The sequence below is a fragment of the Ostrea edulis genome, chromosome 3 (genome assembly GCF_947568905.1).
Source record: "Ostrea edulis chromosome 3, xbOstEdul1.1, whole genome shotgun sequence".
In the NCBI taxonomy this organism is placed as follows: Eukaryota; Metazoa; Mollusca; class Bivalvia; order Ostreida; family Ostreidae; genus Ostrea; species Ostrea edulis.
The window spans coordinates 24,486,629-24,507,505 of record NC_079166.1 but is presented as its reverse complement, the minus strand read 5'-3'; the positions used below and the strand labels follow the sequence as shown (position 1 = coordinate 24,507,505).

The 20,877-nt window shown below is 35.5% G+C and overlaps 1 protein-coding gene across 1 annotated transcript; it reads right to left on the bottom strand.

Annotated features, from left to right (window-relative positions):
- Positions 1–440: 440 nt before the first annotated feature.
- Positions 441–16,833, bottom strand: LOC130052501 (epidermal growth factor-like protein 6). The gene is made up of 5 exons (XM_056157657.1): positions 16,750–16,833; positions 7,875–8,011; positions 5,247–5,396; positions 768–893; positions 441–672 (listed from the first exon to the last, which is right to left on the bottom strand). The coding sequence occupies exons 3-5, from the start codon at positions 5,389–5,391 to the stop codon at positions 500–502; spliced, it is 444 nt and encodes a 147-aa protein (XP_056013632.1). The 5' UTR covers positions 5,392–5,396; positions 7,875–8,011; positions 16,750–16,833; the 3' UTR covers positions 441–499.
- Positions 16,834–20,877: the final 4,044 nt, after the last annotated feature.

Genomic DNA, 20,877 nt, shown 5'->3' with positions numbered 1-20,877 from the left:
TAGAGGTGGGTCAGGGGTACACCGTTATGCTTGATATATTAGAGGTGGGTCAGGGGTACACCGTTATGCTTGATATATTAGAGGTGGGTCAGGTGTACACCGTTATGCTTGATATATTAGAGGTGGGTCAGGTGTACACCGTTATGCTTGATATATTAGAGGTGGGTCAGGTGTACACTGTTATGCTTGATATATTAGAGGTGGGTCAGGTGTACACTGTTATGCTTGATATATTAGAGGTGGGTCAGGTGTACACTGTTATGCTTGGTGGAATGACACAATTACACTTATAGATATGCTAATAACCCGCGTTTAGTAAGCGATTTACAATTTTTGATATATTCTAAACATCTTTTTATTACTGTTGAAATTGTCGTATGTCAATGAGGAAGGTAAACAATTGCATATAGTAATTCACCACAAAACAAAAACATTTTTGGTTTTTACTCTTGCAGAATCATAAACATTTCCATCTACTTCTGCCACAGAAATACATAATTTAACCGTTGGTACTGAGGCCAAACAGAAGAACCAACAACCCGACACCACTGGCGACTGCAGCAGTCCCGAGGGAGGTCAGGATTAGCGGAAGTCGTCTGGGATCCTTTGTGGTGGTAGGTGTGGTAGGTGTGGTAGGTGTGATAGGTGTGGTAGGTGTGGTAGTGGTTGTAACTACAGATACCAAAAACAGATAATAAATAAAGAGAGTTCGGCTATAGTAAGTATGAAATGAACTGGTATGGAATCGAAATTGAGTGAAGGCATACCTTGGTCACATTGAAACCCGTCTCCGATAAATCCCTCCTTGCATTCACAGCGAAAGGAGCCGTCAGTGTTGAAACATTCAGCGTTGGTGTCACAAGGTTCAGTTTCCTGTGCACATTCGTCTATATCTTTTGTACAAACCATAGATATAAGCATCAGGGCAAAATATAAAACATGGTTTGGATGGTTTCGTGGTTACATATTTAATTATTATTTCTTACTGAAAGTGGAAGGATTTTTTCATTAATTCTGATATAACATGAAAGTTGTATCATCATTATCGCCAGTTAGACCAATACTTAAATCCTTGGGCAGTGTCCTACTTTTCCATTTTCTATCAAGGTACATCCGTGATCTATTTATAACAGTTATGCAATGACGTCATATGGAAGCGCATGTTTGTCATGTTGTTATGATACAAAATGTTCTCGTGTAAACAACCAAAATAGTTTTCAAGAGTTAGTAGCTCCCTCTCTCCTCTCTGTGTAGGACATATTTAAAATGAATATGCAGTTTACGTGCAGAAATGGAACAAGACCTACCTTAACATTCCTGCGTACATCAGCGACAGACAAAATCAGAGTTAAGGTAAGTGAAATGCCAATAAAGAAACTATTTTTGTGTTTAATGCTATCTTTTAATTTACGACCAGATACCTCTTACAGGAGTTATAAGATTGATCACTGTTAGATATCTTCTTTTTTCACTTTGACAATGATATGTGATGGCTTAATCAGGATCAACTTCACACCTCTGATCTTAATTAGATACAAGTGGGTTAGTCAGATGCCCGGTGATATTTGTTCATAATGGGGATTTTAGATGTCTACGATCATAATAAACAGTACCAATTTTGTACATCATACTTTAGCAGTTTTGGGTCTGATTGCAACGATGATTTTTCCAAATCTTAATCATCATCAAAACCCTTTTTTTTTTTTATAGAGATTGGTGTTTGTTTTCTTCATAACATCATGGTAGGGAGAAAAAAACATCTAATAATTCATATACATGTAAATCATTAATAAATGCTAATATTGTGGTAAATCGGCCATCCCTGTGGTCACTGGTCATTGTTTCAATCCGATCGTTTCATTTCGCCTAGTAGCTGACCGGATATAGTCATTTTGTTGTATTTCCGATTCTCTCTTTTACTGAAGTAGCAGGTGACTAAATATAAGATAATTTAATCTAGCCAGTCTTTAATTCATGATGAGGAATGATTTATATTAAAGACGTTTTATACAGTAGGTGTATACATTTAATTTCAATAATGGAGACTTTCGTTTTAGGTCACTTCGTGGTGTGATTGAAACGAAGTAACAAAAATTCAGAGCCATTAGATATATACTTGGAATGACTAGGAGTAGGTATCATGCGGATCGGACTTGGCTAAATGTGCTAGTAGTCTGTTGACATTCGGGAAATATTGTACCAGGGGGTGGGATGGGCTTAAAGACGTCAAAAGTAAATTAGAGAAAATTCCCTTGGTAACATCTTGTATATAGAATAAATTTCGACAAACGTCATAAAAGATAACTACGAAATGGATTGGTTCACATCAAGGATAAAGGTTCCCCAAAGATAGCAATGTACCAAATTCTTAGGATGCCCTTTATAAATATGATATGATTGAGATTTTTTTAATGGATCATTATGATCTAATCAAATGAAATATAACAGTTTACATTCAAATCGCTAATAGGAAACATTCGCCGATTTCACTGTACGAGATGGCCCCACTGTTCTGAAGATGGTTACGCGTACGTTTGATATCGCTGCACCGTTTGAATTCCCATTGTTTTTGCATTAGACCTGACTAGTCTCTTTTTTGCATTTTCGATTTCACGCGATTAAAATGCTATAGTATTGCTGTTTACCAGAATACGCCAACTCTAGAGGACACCACTTTCCATAGAATTCCGAATCATGCTTAAAATGGATAGTGGTAATTCGTAGAATGAATGAGAAAACTAAGCGTCTGTGGAAGCAGGAAAGTCCGATGCTGTGTGTCACAGCCATTTTTGTTCGGGGTGACGATAGAACAGCTAGTTTATTAGGTTATTATCACCTTCACATTGCATACGTTCAATTCAAGTGTTCTATTTTTTGTTTCCTTGTTAGCGTTTTTTAAGAGTTCATGTTGTTTTGTGGTTCTTGATTATCATTTCAGATTATACGTTTCTCTTTGATGACCGGTTCATCCCACAAGACAAGAAGCAGGCTTGTTATCCTGATACAATAACTCAGGAATGCTTGCCTAATTCAGTGATGTACACTAAAAGGAACATGTCTCCATCATGGATATATATGAATGCATAACATTTACACGATAGTTTTTATCATGACATGTGAGTAATACTGAAAAGCATGATTTACGAGGAAATTTTTGAAACTTTTTTCAATTCAGTTTAGAATAAAACATTAATGATTCTAGGTTTAATGAATATTTCTATACCACCAGAAAACATCAAATGTCTTTGATGTAGGGGAGTCATTACGGGACACGAGATACAAACACAGAACATCCTCACTTGCAAATTGCAAAACGAACCATTAGAAAATATAGCTTGATGATTTTGATATTCATTGTCAAGCTGAAATTGTGTCAGGCAATGAATAAGAATGTGGAAGAGAACGTGTCATAAAATATTTGCCATCAAGGAATTATTTTTTCTATTAAAAATTTTCAACCCAAAAACAAAATTGTCAATTACTACACAGTGTTTGATTGTGATCATTTTATGATGTTTTTCAGTTGTTTTGGACAGGTAGCTTATTATTAACTGAATTATATCTGTTCAGTTCACAACCAAACGATCAGTTCCCGTTGGGATCCGGTTTACAATAGGTCCTCAATACCCCTTGCGACGAAATAAGTCGGTCCATCAAAGATGACCACATAAACCGAGACCTCGTGCTAGAGCAGGTGTGGTACGATTAAAATATTCCTCTCTGCTCAAAGGCCATAAGCGCCGATCATAGACCTAAATTTTGCAGCCCTTTCCCTGTAATGGTGACAATTCCATAAGAGTGAAAAAATTCTAGAGAGGGACGTTAAACAATATACAATTATAATCATAACCAAAAGATAAATTTTTCATGACATTAATGAAATTAAGGCCAACAAAAAAAAAAAAAAGAATATCGCACTAATTTTGTTATTCAATTTGTCAGAGTCAACTGTTTGAAGAGTGTTTGATACATGGATAATCTTTTATCTTTGCAATCATATGGCCATCTAAAGAAATAGTAAAAAACACCATACCAGAAAAGTCCCAAACACAAAAATCATTTAGATGCAACAGGTGTTCCTATAGAAAATATGTCCATGCCCAATATCAGAGTAAAACGTGGTCAAATTACACGCATAAAAATACCCCGAAAACAATGATTGGGCGTAGTCCTATGTGCAGTCAGGTATATATTTGATTACTTGGGTAGTTCAGCTAGTGGCAGATATATTATGCAAAAGTCTTGTATTTTAATTCCAAAAACATGATGTTTGATCAAGATGATAGTATTAAGGCAGATTATGATGCAAGGTTTTTTTCATGGTAAAATGTTATCGTGAGTATATCTAAATTCTTAAAATGCAAATCACAGTAAGGAATTCAGGAGGTTGGTAATATCAGACATATTTCATGCAATGTATATGCCCAGAATGTTAATCAACTACCAATTGCAGTACGCTGTGATTTTAAGCCATTGGATTTTAAGCCAACTATTTTTTCGGTCAAAAACAACATTTAAAATTCAGGTAACTCTAATGATACTAGCAATACGGGAAATAATGGAAATCCGAATAACACGTTGTCTTTTACCTTTCGGTGTGTTGTTTCATACTATTGATAGTCATGCACGACGATTTGTACTAAACTGTAAGTTACATAGATTGTATGATGCATAGGTCATAATATATCTTTCAGCTAAATCCAACTTCCTGCCACTTGTTGTAGCTTCTCTTTTAACCAACTCCTTCTTTAATTGCTGTGCAGTAAGACTACTTTCTTTCTCTCTCCATTGTTGTCATTTGGAACAAGCGCGTACATGCGTTTCAAGCGCAAAAGTAGTCATCCTTATAACGACCATGCGACCTGACGATTAATGTCACGAATGTTTTATTGTTTCAATATTACGTGTACAAAATCTACAGGGATCATTTGTTTTAACACTAATGTTTTTCAAATAATAACCAACAGGAAGAATTCTATGTAAAATTCTAAACTGTAGCCACTGAACAGAAGAATCACTAGATGTCTTGAAACAAATTTTAAACACATCTTGCACTGAAATATCATCTACTACATATGAAGATAGTTCAGTTTTCCACTTGCCCATAGAAGTTGGGATATCTTCTTAATTATGTGGCTAAAATGAGATGTATTGTATGTGACCGAAAAAATAAATAAATTATAAAAAAAAAATGTCACGAATGTTTCCTATTGAACTATTTGCTGACATATATAATTGTACAATACCTTTCTGGCTGAAGAGAATTAGAAACCCGGTTTCCTGCTCAAAACCATCTGGTGCGAATAGGATACGTAGAGCTCTCTCCGAACTTTGACCCCCGTTTTCAGGATGGAATAAAGCACAGTTGTCATAGAGTTTGTTTTCCTTCATAGATCCTTTACAATAAAAATGGAAAACATTCTACTCAAAATCTAGCAGTTTTAAAGAAAGCTATGTTGATCATCATTGGTTTATATGCCATAATGAAAAATAAGGAAAGAGAACGAAAAGTGGTTAATCTCAAAAATCGTTTGAGGAATAACTGAGTGTGGGATAAATATGGACCCCTGGAAACACCAAAGATGGATCTGGTGCCAGGAAGAAGACACCAACATCGAATGACCAGGAGCAACTACAGTGAGCCCTATGTTTTAGTCAGGCAAACGGATTAATCTGTAGTCAATATCAATGTCTACAAATGCCGTAATAATTTGTACTAAACACGCCAAACAGTACTGGACTGAATGTCAGGTAGTAATTGAAAAACATAATCATTATAACGGCAATATAATTTGGAAAATGTTGATTTCAAACATGAATGTTAAAACTCAATTTATATGTCAGTAGCCTGTTTTCAGCTGAACAAAAAACATACGCAGAATGTTTTTAAGTATCAAATTAGTTGAGAAAAAAGAACATCAAAATATGATGTAAGTGATATCCACATTTGCTACATAAATATGGAAAACGAATGATGGAGAAGCTGAAGACATAACGTTGGTCATAAAACTGTGTTGTTAATTTGTCGTTGACTACATTTCCATATATGAAGCAGAGGTGATGAAATATTGATGGTGTCCTTTACTTTGTGTCACTGATACATATTATGTAGTTATTTGGGTTAAATGCACTGTGAAGATGAAATGCAGAATCCATTAAGACCTTTACAAGGACAAATGCTGTTACGGAGAAACTTCAACCCATTGTGCCACATGATATGTGAGAAATTGTAAAACTTTAAAAAGGGGGAGGGGCTCTAAATCTCCCAATGCAATGCATAAGCAAAATGTCAGATGAATGTTTGACGGGGTGATTCCATTCATACGCAGGAAAAGACTGATCATGTGACTCATGTCATGATACAAGAAATTGAGTGTCAATTTCATTAGTATTGTCATATAAGGAAGTGCATTAGCAAATGTAAATATATCATATTGTGTAAGAATATCAATAACAATTTCAGTGAACTTATGCTCTTGCATAAGAACATATCTGTTTAATTCACGTTTTTAAAAGGGAACATATCTGTTTAATTCACGTTTTTAAAAGGGAAAACGACTGCTCGCGATGAATTAAAGAATAGGAATTTTGACATCACGGAAAGCAGTTTCCTTAATAAAATATGAACTCGGAACTATTTATATCTTGTTATCTGTTCAGACTTCAATTTGAAATCTATGTCCAAATGATGCTGGAGTTCCTCATTAGCAACACCTACACTGGCTTTGATGATGATGTCGTCTTCTGCATGAGGCATTTATTCATTCCAAACAATTTACATGAGAAGACATATTTTGTTGTAGTCTTTAACTCGACACTTGGACATACTTACGACGTTTTATTTTTAAAAAAGCATTCACTGTCATTCATTTGTCGATTCGATATATCCCAGTGAACGGTTTTGGTTCTCCATATCTGTTTCATATTTGGATAATGTATTGGGCATAGACATAATCGACAAAATATTAGCTCAGTTTTATGATGATGAGATGTCCAGTTTCTCCAATTTCAACTTTCCATATTCATGCAACACTCATATATTATCACCATGTATGATGTTTATGTCTCTGAACAGTTTCGATACTCAAGGCTATGTCTTGTGCATGATCAATTTTAAAACACAGATGTCTACTGACAAATAAATCAATTTTTGGGGGCTTCGATAGTCTCGTTGAAATTCAGCATTTTCACAATTTCCATGGTTGTTATTGTGCTATAATGTACATCATTTATCCGATCAATATATAGGATTCACAACAGGTCTGAGAATTTAGTAGAGTATGCTTACTCACAGGTATATGATCCGATTTGTCCTGTTTCCAGGGATGTGTGCTTGCCTTGTTTACCTTTTCATTTTTGATTAAAATGACTAAGTGCGGAAATTCTAATACATCAGATGGCACTATGATAGTATCAGTCATGTGATTTAATATTCATACCTCTTTAAATTGTCTCAGCTCAATGGTAAAGCATAAACAAAACGAAAACTTGAATATACATGTATATATACAAAGCAGATTAAGGTGAAAAGGTAATCGTATACGTGATACTTTGTGTAAAATATCGAATATTCTTAAGTGTGAACAATTTTGATTAAGAAAAAAAAAGACCAAGGAGCAGTTATAAAAAATCGAGCAAGACTTCACATTTTTTAGTTTTTTTTTCCAGAAAATATCAATGAACAATCTTTATGCTTGGGGTGAAGTGAAAATCTACATATACATTATATACACAAGCAATAAATATGTCTTACCGTCAAATACTTTAACAACAAATGAATCTTTTTTTCAAAACTCGATATATCCCGGAATATGTTCATTCTAATTCTCAAACATTTCTAACGTTGCACACTGTCGAATAATTTAATACATTACCATCAAATATTTTAAAGCCATCTCTGCAAGCCCCTAGGTTTTTCTGCCTGGAATCATTCTCCACATTGTTAAATGTCAATTGATAATGAACAGACTTCCCTTCGTCAGCAATTATTTTTACATCACAAACTCCATCGCTGAAAAAGAACAACAACAATACAGACAATCGTTTTAAGAACTGTTTACGTTAGAGTCAGGTGAATTGTTGTTAATGGAAATATGTCGCAATTTCATGAAATTTGGTATATACTAGAATACTATAGATAACCTATAATCAATATGATGAAATGATTTGTATTCCACTCCCTGGGCAACATGGGAATCGGTGGCAGTAATCTCATTTTCTAATTTCAGATCTTTAAGAAATTAAGACGGTATATAATTCTTCTTGATTTATTGCAGAATCCATGCATTGCAATCTAATGATAATCATTCAATGACAAATGCGAATTTATAACACATAAATGATTTAATTTTTATACACAGCGCATAAAAATATGGAGGGAAATACTGAAGTTTTTCCAGATTTCACTTAGTTGCACCATAAATAGGTACTGATTCCCAAGAAATGCTTCAATTGCTATTATATTTTATATCTATATAATCTATACATTCTTAATACAGGTCAAATGGAATTCGATTGTAAATGAAAGTCAGTGGAATATTTTGGGATGGTGGAAAAAGGAGGTTTATCAATGTCAGCTACATGTATGTAGAGTTAAAATAATACTGAACACATAATACTACATGTACATGTGTGATACACAGGCACTAATCAAGGGTGAATATTATTTTATATAGTGATTTCACTTACTATTGATATGAGTTGTGCTCCTTTGTTACCTGACCTGTTTCTATATTCTTATGAGGCATAATTCATTCAAAAGCGTTTACATGAGATGAAAAGATCTCTTGATGTGGCCTTCAACTCGACATTTAGATACATCGATGACGTTTTATCTATTAACAATAATCATTTGCATTCATACTTCGTTTCAGTATGTCCCAGTGAAGTGAACTAGGAATAAAAGACACCACATAAACATCCACATGTGCTTCGTACTTAGATATATGATTGAAAATAAATATTAACGACAAAATAACAACTGCACTTTTTGACGAACTGGATAATTTCAGTTTCTCCATATTCCCATATTTATATAGCATATTTCCATTACCACCTGCATATGGGGTTTATATCACTACTGATTCAATGCGGAAGAGCTTGTTCTACATATGAACAGTTTCTAAATCGAAGCAGGTTACTAACAAGTTGATGTTACAGGGGCTTCAACAGTCTTGTTTAAAGTTAACGTTCGCAAATTCTATGTTCGTTATATTGATGAAAGGTAAGGATAACGAACAGTGATAAATCTCACAACTCCTATACGTAATACAAACTGGCCCGTTACAACGACCACAGAATTTGTAAAATGCTGATTTTAAACTGACTGATCCAGTTTGCGAATGCAGTCTATCATTTGGTTAAATGAAAGACAAACATAGCGAACAGTGATCAATCTCATAACTCCTATGATGAATACAAATTAAAGAGTTTTGCTGTCTGACGTGTTTCCACTAGCTGCAATGATATAGTTCTACCCGATATTGTTTTATTCTGACGTTTTCGGGATAGGGCCACAGTTCCATAAGACTTCCTTAATGGTGCAAAATGATTTAATGAATAACCAATAATAAGCTCCGTGTAATAGTCCCAAATGTTTTTTTTACACCAAAATGAGTATTAACTTTGTGCTCGGGCAGGTCTAACAAAGGTGTTTTTCATTAAGTAACATGTACAGCATGCACAATTCTTCGTCTGCTCCACCATGCTTGTTATCGTGAGATCTCGTAGGTGGCTCTACTGAAAAACCTGAACATTGACAATCAGCTCGAAAATGTAGTTACTCAAGCCATTCCAACAAAGAAAGGAAAGTAATATGGTTGCAGAGAGAATTTACACTCTGCTGTGCGTTTTTTAACGTTTATTAAATCTAAACCTTTTCAATACCGATGAAATAGATTTATCTTCCGTACTCGTCCATTGATGTTAGGACTACTTTATATGGCATATACAAATATCTTGACAATCGGAAGTTGAAACTTCAGTATAGCATACATGGCGCACAGATATGAATCGAGAAATTGGAACATATCTAAGTTGTTGAAAACGAGCCTCACAAATCGTACGTTGCAGGCTGTACATTTATATATTGACTAGGAAGCATAAAATATCAATCATTTTATTTATGTAAAGAAAGTCAGCGAATGTTTAGAATAATCAGAAATGTTGCAGGGGTGATTCACTCCCGCATTTGCACCATTACGGAGATCCTAAGGAGCTGTAACCCTCTCCCCCAAGTAAAAAATATAAAGATAAAATCGGAGCGGGCTACATTATTGCCGCTATGTTTCCACCTGATCTCACTTCTATTGTATACAGGGTTCCGGGTTACTCTGTATTTTGTATTCCTTATACATTGTCGAAATGCGCATCTGGTGCATCAAAATTGGTACCGTATAAGTTTTACATTATGACTCCTGGGTCGAGGCCCCTGCTGGTGGACTGTTAGTCCCCGAGGGTCTCTACAGCCCAGTAGCTAAGTACTTCTTTACTAGCTTGAAAATACGGATGTATATTTAATTGCTGTTATAAAATTTAGAAATTCATTTCAAAATTAAGGATTATCTCCCTCATGCATAGCTCTTATCCTTGGACGAATTTGGCTCCACTTTTATGGCACGTTGTTGTTGGCTATATTTAGCAATGGTACCGTATAAGTTTTACATTGTAGAAGTTATGAAATTGATCACTGTTATATTCACTTTTGATCTTGATTCCAATATACGCTGCTAAATGAAAGGTGAACAGTGATCAATATTATACCTTCCAAAAAGGACTATCTTCATAGTCTTTCGTGACCAAGTTTTCCAACAGTCCATGAACTTTTCTCATTGGCCCGAATTTTGCTCCTTTATTAGTTGACCTGCTTTTTATATTCTTTGAAGTAGAATCTATCCAAGGGTTTTACATGTGAAGAAAAATTTGTATATTGTGAAGAAAAATTATCTTGCTGTGGCCTTGAACTTAAGAATTAATGAGTCGACTACATTTTTATCTATTATGTTACTTATTTTAAATTATGTCAATCCGATGTATCCCAGTGAAGTCGAAATCAAAGACACATAATAATCCTCCATATCTGCTTCGTACTTAGATATTTCAATAAACGTAGAGGTGAACAGTAAACTAACATCTCAGCTTTACGACACATAGAAGGAATCCAGCCTCTCTATCGTTAACTTACAATAATTTTCCATTATCACCTGCCTATGATGTTTATGCCTAATTGCTGATTCGCTACGCAAGAATTCTTTCTGCATATGATCAGTTTTTAAATCGAAGCAGGCTACTCACAAATAAGTTCTATGGTCGTTATAACGATTTAATTTGCCTCTACGACCTGTCATCAGGTCACATGATGTTTGACATGTTTCTTACCAATTGTTAAACCGTTCTTTACACATTGATATTGGCAGTGGATTATTCAGTTTATCTGATTGAGATATAGGGATCATAGCGAATATGACCAGCCGACAGGGGATGCTTACTCCTCATATGCACATAACCCTACCTCTAGTGGACCAAGGGATCCGTGTTTGTCCAACTCTCAATGTTGTAGTCTTTAAGAGTTATGGCATTGATCACTGTTCGTTATTTTCACCTTAATTTGAGTCAGAATGCTGTTCTTTATTGAAAGTTCATGTCCATAATTTGCAATATTTGACAGTTTAAGTCTATGTACACCAGTACGTATAAGAGTAAACAATGTTTCTGAAATTTACAAAAATTTAGACAATTTCTGATGAGCATTTAAAATATTTCAATTGCACGAAATTGTAATCTTGGTGTAACCCCCCTCCCCTTTCCTTCTTCTCACCAAGGTTATTTAACATCTATCACTTTCAATTCTTGTTGTTGTCATTTACTTTCATCAATCATTTTTTCGTACCTTCTTCACACGAGAGTTCCACAAAATAGAGATAATTTTCTGATAAAAGTTCCGAATGTTATCCCCATAATAAATGCCTTTGTATGTTATTGCTACGGAATTCTTGTTTAGCAGCAATCATTTATGCTGACTTTTGTTTTTCAATCCAGGAAAATATTGATTTAAAGCGTTTCTTGTGGTTGTATGAGACACTATCAATTGCATTTAATTTAGGACAATGCATACTTTTACTAATCAAAACACTATACGATTTGAATTTGAAGAATGTTATGATTATTAATTCAAAGCAACTGTATTCAAAGACTATACGAGTCTAAAATTATAAGTGATTATTCTATATTTGATAGTTTAATAATTAGCTAAAATTGTCCCATTTGTGCATGAAATTGACCATGACTAGTATTCTAATAGAACCCATTAGGTGAGAGTTTTGATAGTGTTTTAACAGAATAGCCCATTAGGTGTGAATTCGATAGTGTTCTAATAGAGCAAACCATTAGGTGTGAGTTAACGGGTACTCGTCAATTTTGCTACAAAATACGATAGAATCAGAATCAGAAAAATACTTGTGAAATATCAATAAAAAAGCTGTCATCATAAATATTTGGCTTTACGTGTATCTATAGTATGCAGTCCCTAAAGGACTATTGCAGCTATAGATTTTACAAACTTTGAGGAAGGTACAGAAACTTTCGATTTTTATAAAAGCTTGAAGGTTTTTGTTAATGCAGTCAATAGATGTATCAATCTAATTAAAATTAGATCCTTTGATCTGCTCACGAATATCGCTACATAAGGATTAACGAAATCGTATACGGAGGTCAAATCTAGTGAACTTTTAATAATGCATATTCATTGATATGTTAATCCAATCAGAGAACGCTTAATATTTGCATTCGGGAAAACAACAAATACGGTGCACGTTATAAATTTTGAAAGATCGCAAGATTCAATCTTTAAAAGAGGAACAGAAAGATTTGTTATTATAACTGTGCTGAATAATGAAGACTGTATGACATTTTTCCATACCCTCCGCGCGCTGCGGTAGATTAATCACCTGTCGAATCACATCAACCTTTTCCTTTGTAAATTTTAATTTCAATTCATATAACTTCCTGATTTTGGAGTTCCCTTCACTGTCGGTCTCTCTTAAAACAAATGAACATCCACACAAACAACAATTATTAGTCAAACTATACACTCTTTGAGTTGTCTTCGGTATGTCTGGTACGTTATAATGCTTCGGCGGCAAATAGTAAGATTTCATCATTCAAGTGTTCCGAATGACCCGAGTTTACACCGTCGATTTAATAGCCAATGCGCTGATCGGTAAGATTTAAAGGTCACTAGATTTGACCTCCGTGTGCGGTTTCGTTAGATCCTTGTGTAGCGATATACGTAAGCGGATCAAAGAATCTAATTCAATTAGATTGTAGATGTATTTCATTATTAGGCAAAAACGAAGATGCAACAGATTGAGACATTGGTGATTGTTTTGTTTTTTTCATTTTTGAAATGCGTTTGGAAAAAGGCAGTTCAGTTACAGTTTGCAACTTTTTGCATCTGACGTCTAGTTTTTGTTGTTTTCTTTCTTTACACATATACATGTATAACATCCGTTCAAATTAATATTTCTATGGTGACTCAGCAATGTTTATATTTGTTTTCCCATCTAACAATACACATTTTCATTCACATTTTGTTTCGATATATCCCATGTACCTTGAACAAAAGACACCATACTTGTCCATTTCTGCTTCGTATCTGGATATGTTACTGAACAGAGATGATAACGACAAACTAACAATTCATCAATTCTTTCATAAATCAATGAATGAATCATGTACAATGATATTACTACTACTACATGTATTACTACTACTACTACTACTACTACTGCTACTACTACTACTACTGCTGCTGCTGCTGCTGCTGCTACCACTACAACTACTACTATTACTACTACTACTACAACCACTCCTACTACTTCTACTACTACTAATATTACTACTACTACTACTACTGATGATGATAATAATGATAAATATTTAGCTTTATCACAAACGTCGTCAACTTATCATAATTGTGTGGCAATGGTCTATTATCACCTGTATACGGTCTGTATATCTCTCAACTGATTCGATACATAGGAGCTTGTTCTGCAAATGATCAGTTTTTAAATCGAGGCAGGCTACTGATACAGTAGACCGTATCAGTTGATACAGTATATACATATGGTGTTTATATCTCTCAACTGATTCGATATACAAGAGCTTGTTATGCGTATAGTCAGTTTTTAAATCGAGGTAAGCTACTGACAAACAAGTTGATGGTGCAGGGGTTTCAACAGTCTCGATTGAAGACAGCATTTCGCAAATTCTATGGTCGTTATGCCGATCTAGTTCATCAATACAACCTATCACTGGGTCAAATGCTGCCTGACGTGTTTCATACCGATTGTTAAGCCGTTCTTGGCACACTAATTTTGACTGCGGATAACTCCGTTTACCTGATCAGGATATAGGGCTCACGGCGGGTGTTACACTGTCATACAGAAGTTGATGGTGCAGGGCTTTGAACAGTTTCGTTTAAAGTAAGAATTTCGCACATTTTATGGTCTTTATAACGATCTAGTTTGTCAATGCAATGTATCATTAGGTCAAATGCTATTTGCTGTGTTTCATACCGATTGCTATGACGTTTGTGTCTCTAAAGGGGTTTCATACCCAGGAACATGTTCTGTGCATGCTGTTGTCAGTCGAGCCAGACTAAGTACTAGTTGATGTGACAAATGTTTCGACATATTCGTTTACAGTGTTTCACAAATGCTATGATCGTTAATAGTTATAATGATCTGATTCGAAAAACTAACCTGTCGTGAGGTCATATGCGGTCTATCTGGCGTGCCTTATGTCTATTGGGTATTTTTGGGTTCTTCCCTTTCGTGCATATTTGTGTTTTAAAATCTCCTTAAGTCACGTGATTTAGCGATTTTTATGCATGTTGTATTTCGGTTTAACTAACAGTCGGAGGATTTCGTTCATTGTGTTTTACTTACTGGTTTTGATATCGAATTTAAGAACCAGTGTTATTGGTGTTTGACAGAGGGATCAAAGGTGAAGTTACCGAACAGTGATGACTCCTATAAGCAATGCTAAATAGAGGGTTGGGCAAACACGGACCGCTGGATATACCAGAGGTGGTATCAGGTGCCTATGAGGAGTAAGCAACCCATGTCGACCGGTCACACCCGCCGTGAGTCATATATCTTGATCAGGTAAAGGGAGTTATCAATGGAGTTATTATTAAATGGATGTAATATGGATTTACGGAAGAGGGGGAACCAGGCACGTAGCATCGTCTTTCAGAGAGGGGGAAGGGTGTCAAGCTGATCAAGGCAGAGGACACAAGGCAGATGTAACCGGTGAGCAGGGGATACTTACTGCTCCTAGACACCTGATCCCACATCTGGTATGAACTAGAGATGCTCACTCCTCTTAGACACCTGATCCCACCACTGGTATGTACTGGGGATGTTTACTCCTCTTAGACACCTGATCCCACTTCTGGTATGTACTGGGGATGCTAACTCCTCTAAGAAACCTGATCCCACCTCTGGTATATACTGGGGATGCTAACTCCTCTAAGAAACCTGATCCCACCTCTGATATGTACTGGGAATGCTAACTCCTCTAAGAAACCTGATCTCACCTCTGGTATGTACTGGGGATGCTAACTCCTGTAAGAAACCTGATCCCACCTCTGGTATGTACTGGGGATGCTAACTCCTCTAAGAAACTTGATCCCACCTCTGGTATATACTGGGGATGCTTGTTCCTCTTAGACACCTGATTCCACCTCTGGTATGTACTAGGGATGCTTACTCCACTTAGACACCTGATCCCACCTCTGGTATGCACTGGGGATGCTTACTCCTCTTAGACACCTGATCCCACCACTGGTATGTACTGGGCTCTGTGTTTGTCCTCTTCATTTTGTATTTTTATAGGATATAAAAAAAATGACGTTCAATGTCCGATATCTTCCCCTTTTCCCTTTTTTTCAATAACATGTTCCATATTTTGGGTGAGGGCATATCTAAGAATGAATGGAAACTGTTAAATTTCATTGTATATAACCCCTATAAAGAATAGAGAATTAAGAGTAGGACGAACACAAAGCCCTGGACATGCCAGAGGAGTAAATATCCCCTATAGAACGATCACACCCGACATGTGCCCAATATCTCGATCAGGTAAATGGAGTAACATGCAAGCTGCTGACGAAGAAGTGGATGGTAATGGTGTTTCAAGAGTATCGATTAAAGTTAGTATTTCGCAAATTATATGGCCGTTATAACGATCTAGTTTGCCAATACAGCCTATCATTGGGTCCAATGCTGTCTGACTTGTTTCATACCGATTGTTATACCGTTCTTGACACACTGACTTTGACTACGGATAACTCGGTTTACCTGATCAGGATATAGGTCTCACGGCGGGTGTGACTGGTCGACAGGAGATGCTTACTTCTCCTAGGCACCTGATCCCACCTCTGGTGTGTCCAGGGATCCGTGTTTGCCTAACTTTCTATTTTGTATTGCTTGTAGGAGTTATGAGATTGATCACTGTTCGTTATCTTCACCTTTCATGTAGTCAAAATCAGTGTGTAAAGAAAACGCCAGAAAACATTTTACTACTGTATGAGGACTTTTGAAGAAGATTTACCTGTAATAAACTTTTTAAAGATTATTGATCTTTACCTAGATAAGTACCCAACTGTCTGTAAGTGTTTTGGTACCTATGATTACGTATAGCAAATAAATTGATAACGTTATTGATAGCATGCAATTGTGAACATACCTTTCATATGGGTCTGGAAAGTTATTTGAGGTCAATAGTTGAACATTGTCTGTTGCAGATATCGTCTTAGTACCAGGACATGTGCCTGAAATACATGTCTAGATTTAAGAGTGTGCAGAGACAATTATCGTAGCTTTAATGACTTATATGTAACCATAATAATGAAAAACAGCGATCGATATCATGCTTTCTATAAAGAAAGCAAAATTAAGAGTTGGGGAAACACGGACCCCTAAACACACCAAAAATGGGATCAAATGATCCTAGGGAGTAAGCATCTCGTGTTGACTGGTCACACTCAAACTCCCCGTGAACCCTACATGTCGATAAAGTAAACGGAGTAACCTGTAGTCAAAATTGGTGTAAAAACGGCTTAACAATTCGAATGTAACACGTAAGACACATTGGCCAAATGACAGGCTGTATTGGCAAACTAGGTCGTTGTAACGACCATAGAAGTTGTGAAATGTTGACCTTAAACGTGATTGTTGAAATCCTTGTTACATTAACTTGTCGTCAGCATCAATTCAAAATGGCATGGTCATACGCAGAACAAAAATGTACGAACTAGTTATTTTGTTGCTTTAAGGGTGACGAACGTAATTCGTTTCTACAATAGATTTTATTAAAATTTTGATATCAGGTAAAGCATGCATTAATGAGTTAAAATCAATAAACAAAACAAATGAAAATCGTCTTTGATTTCAGCAGGGGGCGTTTTAAAAAGTTGGTTATAAAGTAGTAGAAATATGGGGAAAATTCTAATGTGCAATGTAAAAATTAAAATTGAAAAAAATAACTACAATAGAGTTTTAATCCAAATTGAGGAATGATTTTAAAAAGACAATAAGCTTACTTGTTATGAGAAAAAAGTATGGGTCACCGGGACTTGTTTTTTCAGGGGAGCATGTCAAAGGACAACTTTGGTCAGTTTGCGATGAAAATGTCGTTAAAGAAGACATGGATCAGTTTTCTACTTTAGTTTCATAATTTTCCTTTATATGAATAATTATGTTCATTAGGAAAATGTGTATCAATCATATATAACATTGAGTCATTGCATAATATTCCAGAGGTGGTGTTAAAATATGCAATGTATGAACTGTCACAAATTCTATGATTCTGATATAGAGCTCAGTATGCAGCTTAAGACAACGGGTTTGTATGTAATCTGTACATTTTATTTCTTTTCCGTAATGGTTAACCCTTCTAAATAAATTGAAATCTTTTATTAAAGGCATGCATATTTTGTATCGATAAGAGACCAAGTCCATGACTTATTGGACAGTTTCGAGATATGATTTAACATGTACTTCAAATGTCATTCTTCATTTATAACAATTTTGATGACCACTCTCATAACGAAATTGGAATTTTATTTCCTGAAGCATTTTTATGAGTTAAGCTTAAGAGTAGCATAAATTCATTTCAATATAGAAATTCTAACATTTTTTGTATTTATATTGAATATAAATACATATACATGTACATGTTTAGGTAATACGTGGTGCATGTGTATTGACATTAGCAATCTCAGAGACGAGTAACTTAAACATTATTATATAGCGTATTTTTCTCGATATCAAAGATGACGATAGCCGACTATTTTCGCTAATATATATATATATATATATATATATATATATATATATATATATGTGTGACCATTTTTGAACACTTTTTTTTTCAATTCTGTTCACAATCAGTCCATTTTATTTTTTTGAACTTCATACCCGATTGCTTACATGTAAAACCCATTTATCAGTTTCCGTGATTCTATGTTTTTCTTACACATCTACCCTAGACATGATCAGTACGGGAATGTCTGATGTTGATTCAATTTCCTGGGCTGCCTATTCTTTGATTTCAGATCAGAAATAAAGCTCCACACACTGACATCAAAAGATCGAATGCGATTTGGATTTTCGCGTGGCTTTTGTAGTTAAGGTAACAGTTCTTGTCCCTAGTGTCAAAGTTGAAGGACAAACATTTCCCCTGAAGTTTGCACCTCCTGCCAAAACAAAACGAGACATTCGTGGAAAAGCTGATATACGAAGCGTTGACGACATTTCCGGATAAGGCGTAAAGTGTCTCGAGATGGCAACAATTAGTCAAACGCCAAAGAACAATGAGCAGGATTAGGTAAACTTCCGCCATCTTCATTGCAAATTTCAATAAAAATTGCCCTTACTCTTTTTCGCTGACTCTGATCATGGCTGTTTGGTCATGTGATGTATTCAGTTACCGATAGTGAAACCAAGTATCGTATATATGTTATTGAATAAAGTATCTCCATTAATATGTAAAACATTCATAAATCAGTTGATTAACCTGTTTATCTATTGAAGATCCAGATTACTCTTGGACGGTGTGCGTTTGAAATTAACACATCCATTTACAAATCCACAACATTATTTTAGTAAAGAATGCGATGTTGCTGTGAAAAGCTAAATATGAAAGCCAAATATTCAAACAGTAATCCGAGCCATCTTATCCCCCATTGATCTGAGGCATGAAATGGAAAGGCACGCATACCAGGGGATAATGTGTCCAGGAAATCAATCACTGCCCCATAGACGTTTATTGAATACTTGCAATTCTCATCAATCGGGAGTCTATTTACACGGTTTAACACTGGTCTAGAAAACCTTGGATTCCATTTCTAGAACATATATGAAAGGCGCAGATAACGGACAGTGATCAATCTCATAGTCCTTATAAGCAATACGAAAAATAGAGAGTTGGGCAAACACGGACCTCTGGATATACCAAAGGTGGGATCAGGTGCCCTGGAGGAGGAAGCATCCCCTGTCAACCGGTCACACCCTCCGTGAGCCCTATATCTTGATCAGGTAAATCACATAGTGATCCCTGTTGAATTTGAAGTTTACGGTCCAGATGAACTTTACGGTCCAGATCAAATACAAGAATGACTCTTAATTTTGAGGTTAAAAGTCAAAGCTACCAATATTTCATATCAATATGATACATCATCTGATCTATTAAAACTCTAGCAATGTGACTTGTAATGAAATCGTACACAGATTCAACTTAAGATATTACACATACCTATTGTTCACGTATTGGTTTCCTTTTATAAGGACAATATCTTGTTTTATTCATTCTCTGACAAATTGCGCATACTGTTTACAGTTAGCTGTTCAGCTATGTCGCTGATGATCACTTGTACTTATATCTTAATACACAAAACAAAATCCCTGGTCAAAATATGTTGTATCGACCGTATTTATATCAAATATATAGGTATAATTGCAACCGTCGGTACCAATATATGAATTTATCAATAACGTTCGGGGTATTTTGTCACACACACACACACACACACACACACACACACACACACACACACACATACGTGTAACGCGTGTCAAATGAACACCTTAACTCCCCACCTGCAACTGAACACTTCTACAGTTATTGGTATTTTAGTACGAAAATTTACTATTTGGTACTAAAAACAACATAGAAGACATTGCTGTGGTCGAAATTTGTGAAATATAGTTTTATTCACTCCTTGAATTTTTGCTTATCAAGTGAACACTTTCCTTTACACACTGTCAATTGAACACTTTCCTTTACACACAGGCAATTGAACACTTTTCTTTACACACGGTCAATTGAACACTTTCCTTTACACACAGGCAATTGAACACTTTCCTTTACACACGGTCAATTGAACACTTTCCTTTACACACAGGCAATTGAACACTTTCCTTTACACACAGGGGATTGAACACTTTTTTTTACACACCGTCAATTGAACACTTTCCTTTACACACGGTCAATTGAACACTTTCCTTTACACACAGGCAATTGAACACCCTGAAACACGCGGCCAGTTAAACACTCTGATACACACGGGCAATCAAACACTTTGAAACATCCAAACAATCATTCTCACCACGCTAAATACATAAAGCCAATCTCTAAAACTTACAAAAAAGTGTGAAACGATTACATAAATGGAAATTGGGATGGGATAGACAGGGAATCCACACATTTCGTTGAAATTATCGCCTTAAGAAAATCAACAACAAAAAAAGGGGGGGGATAGTATTGATTGGATGATTGATTGCTTATATAATTTACGTCCCGTCGAGAATATTT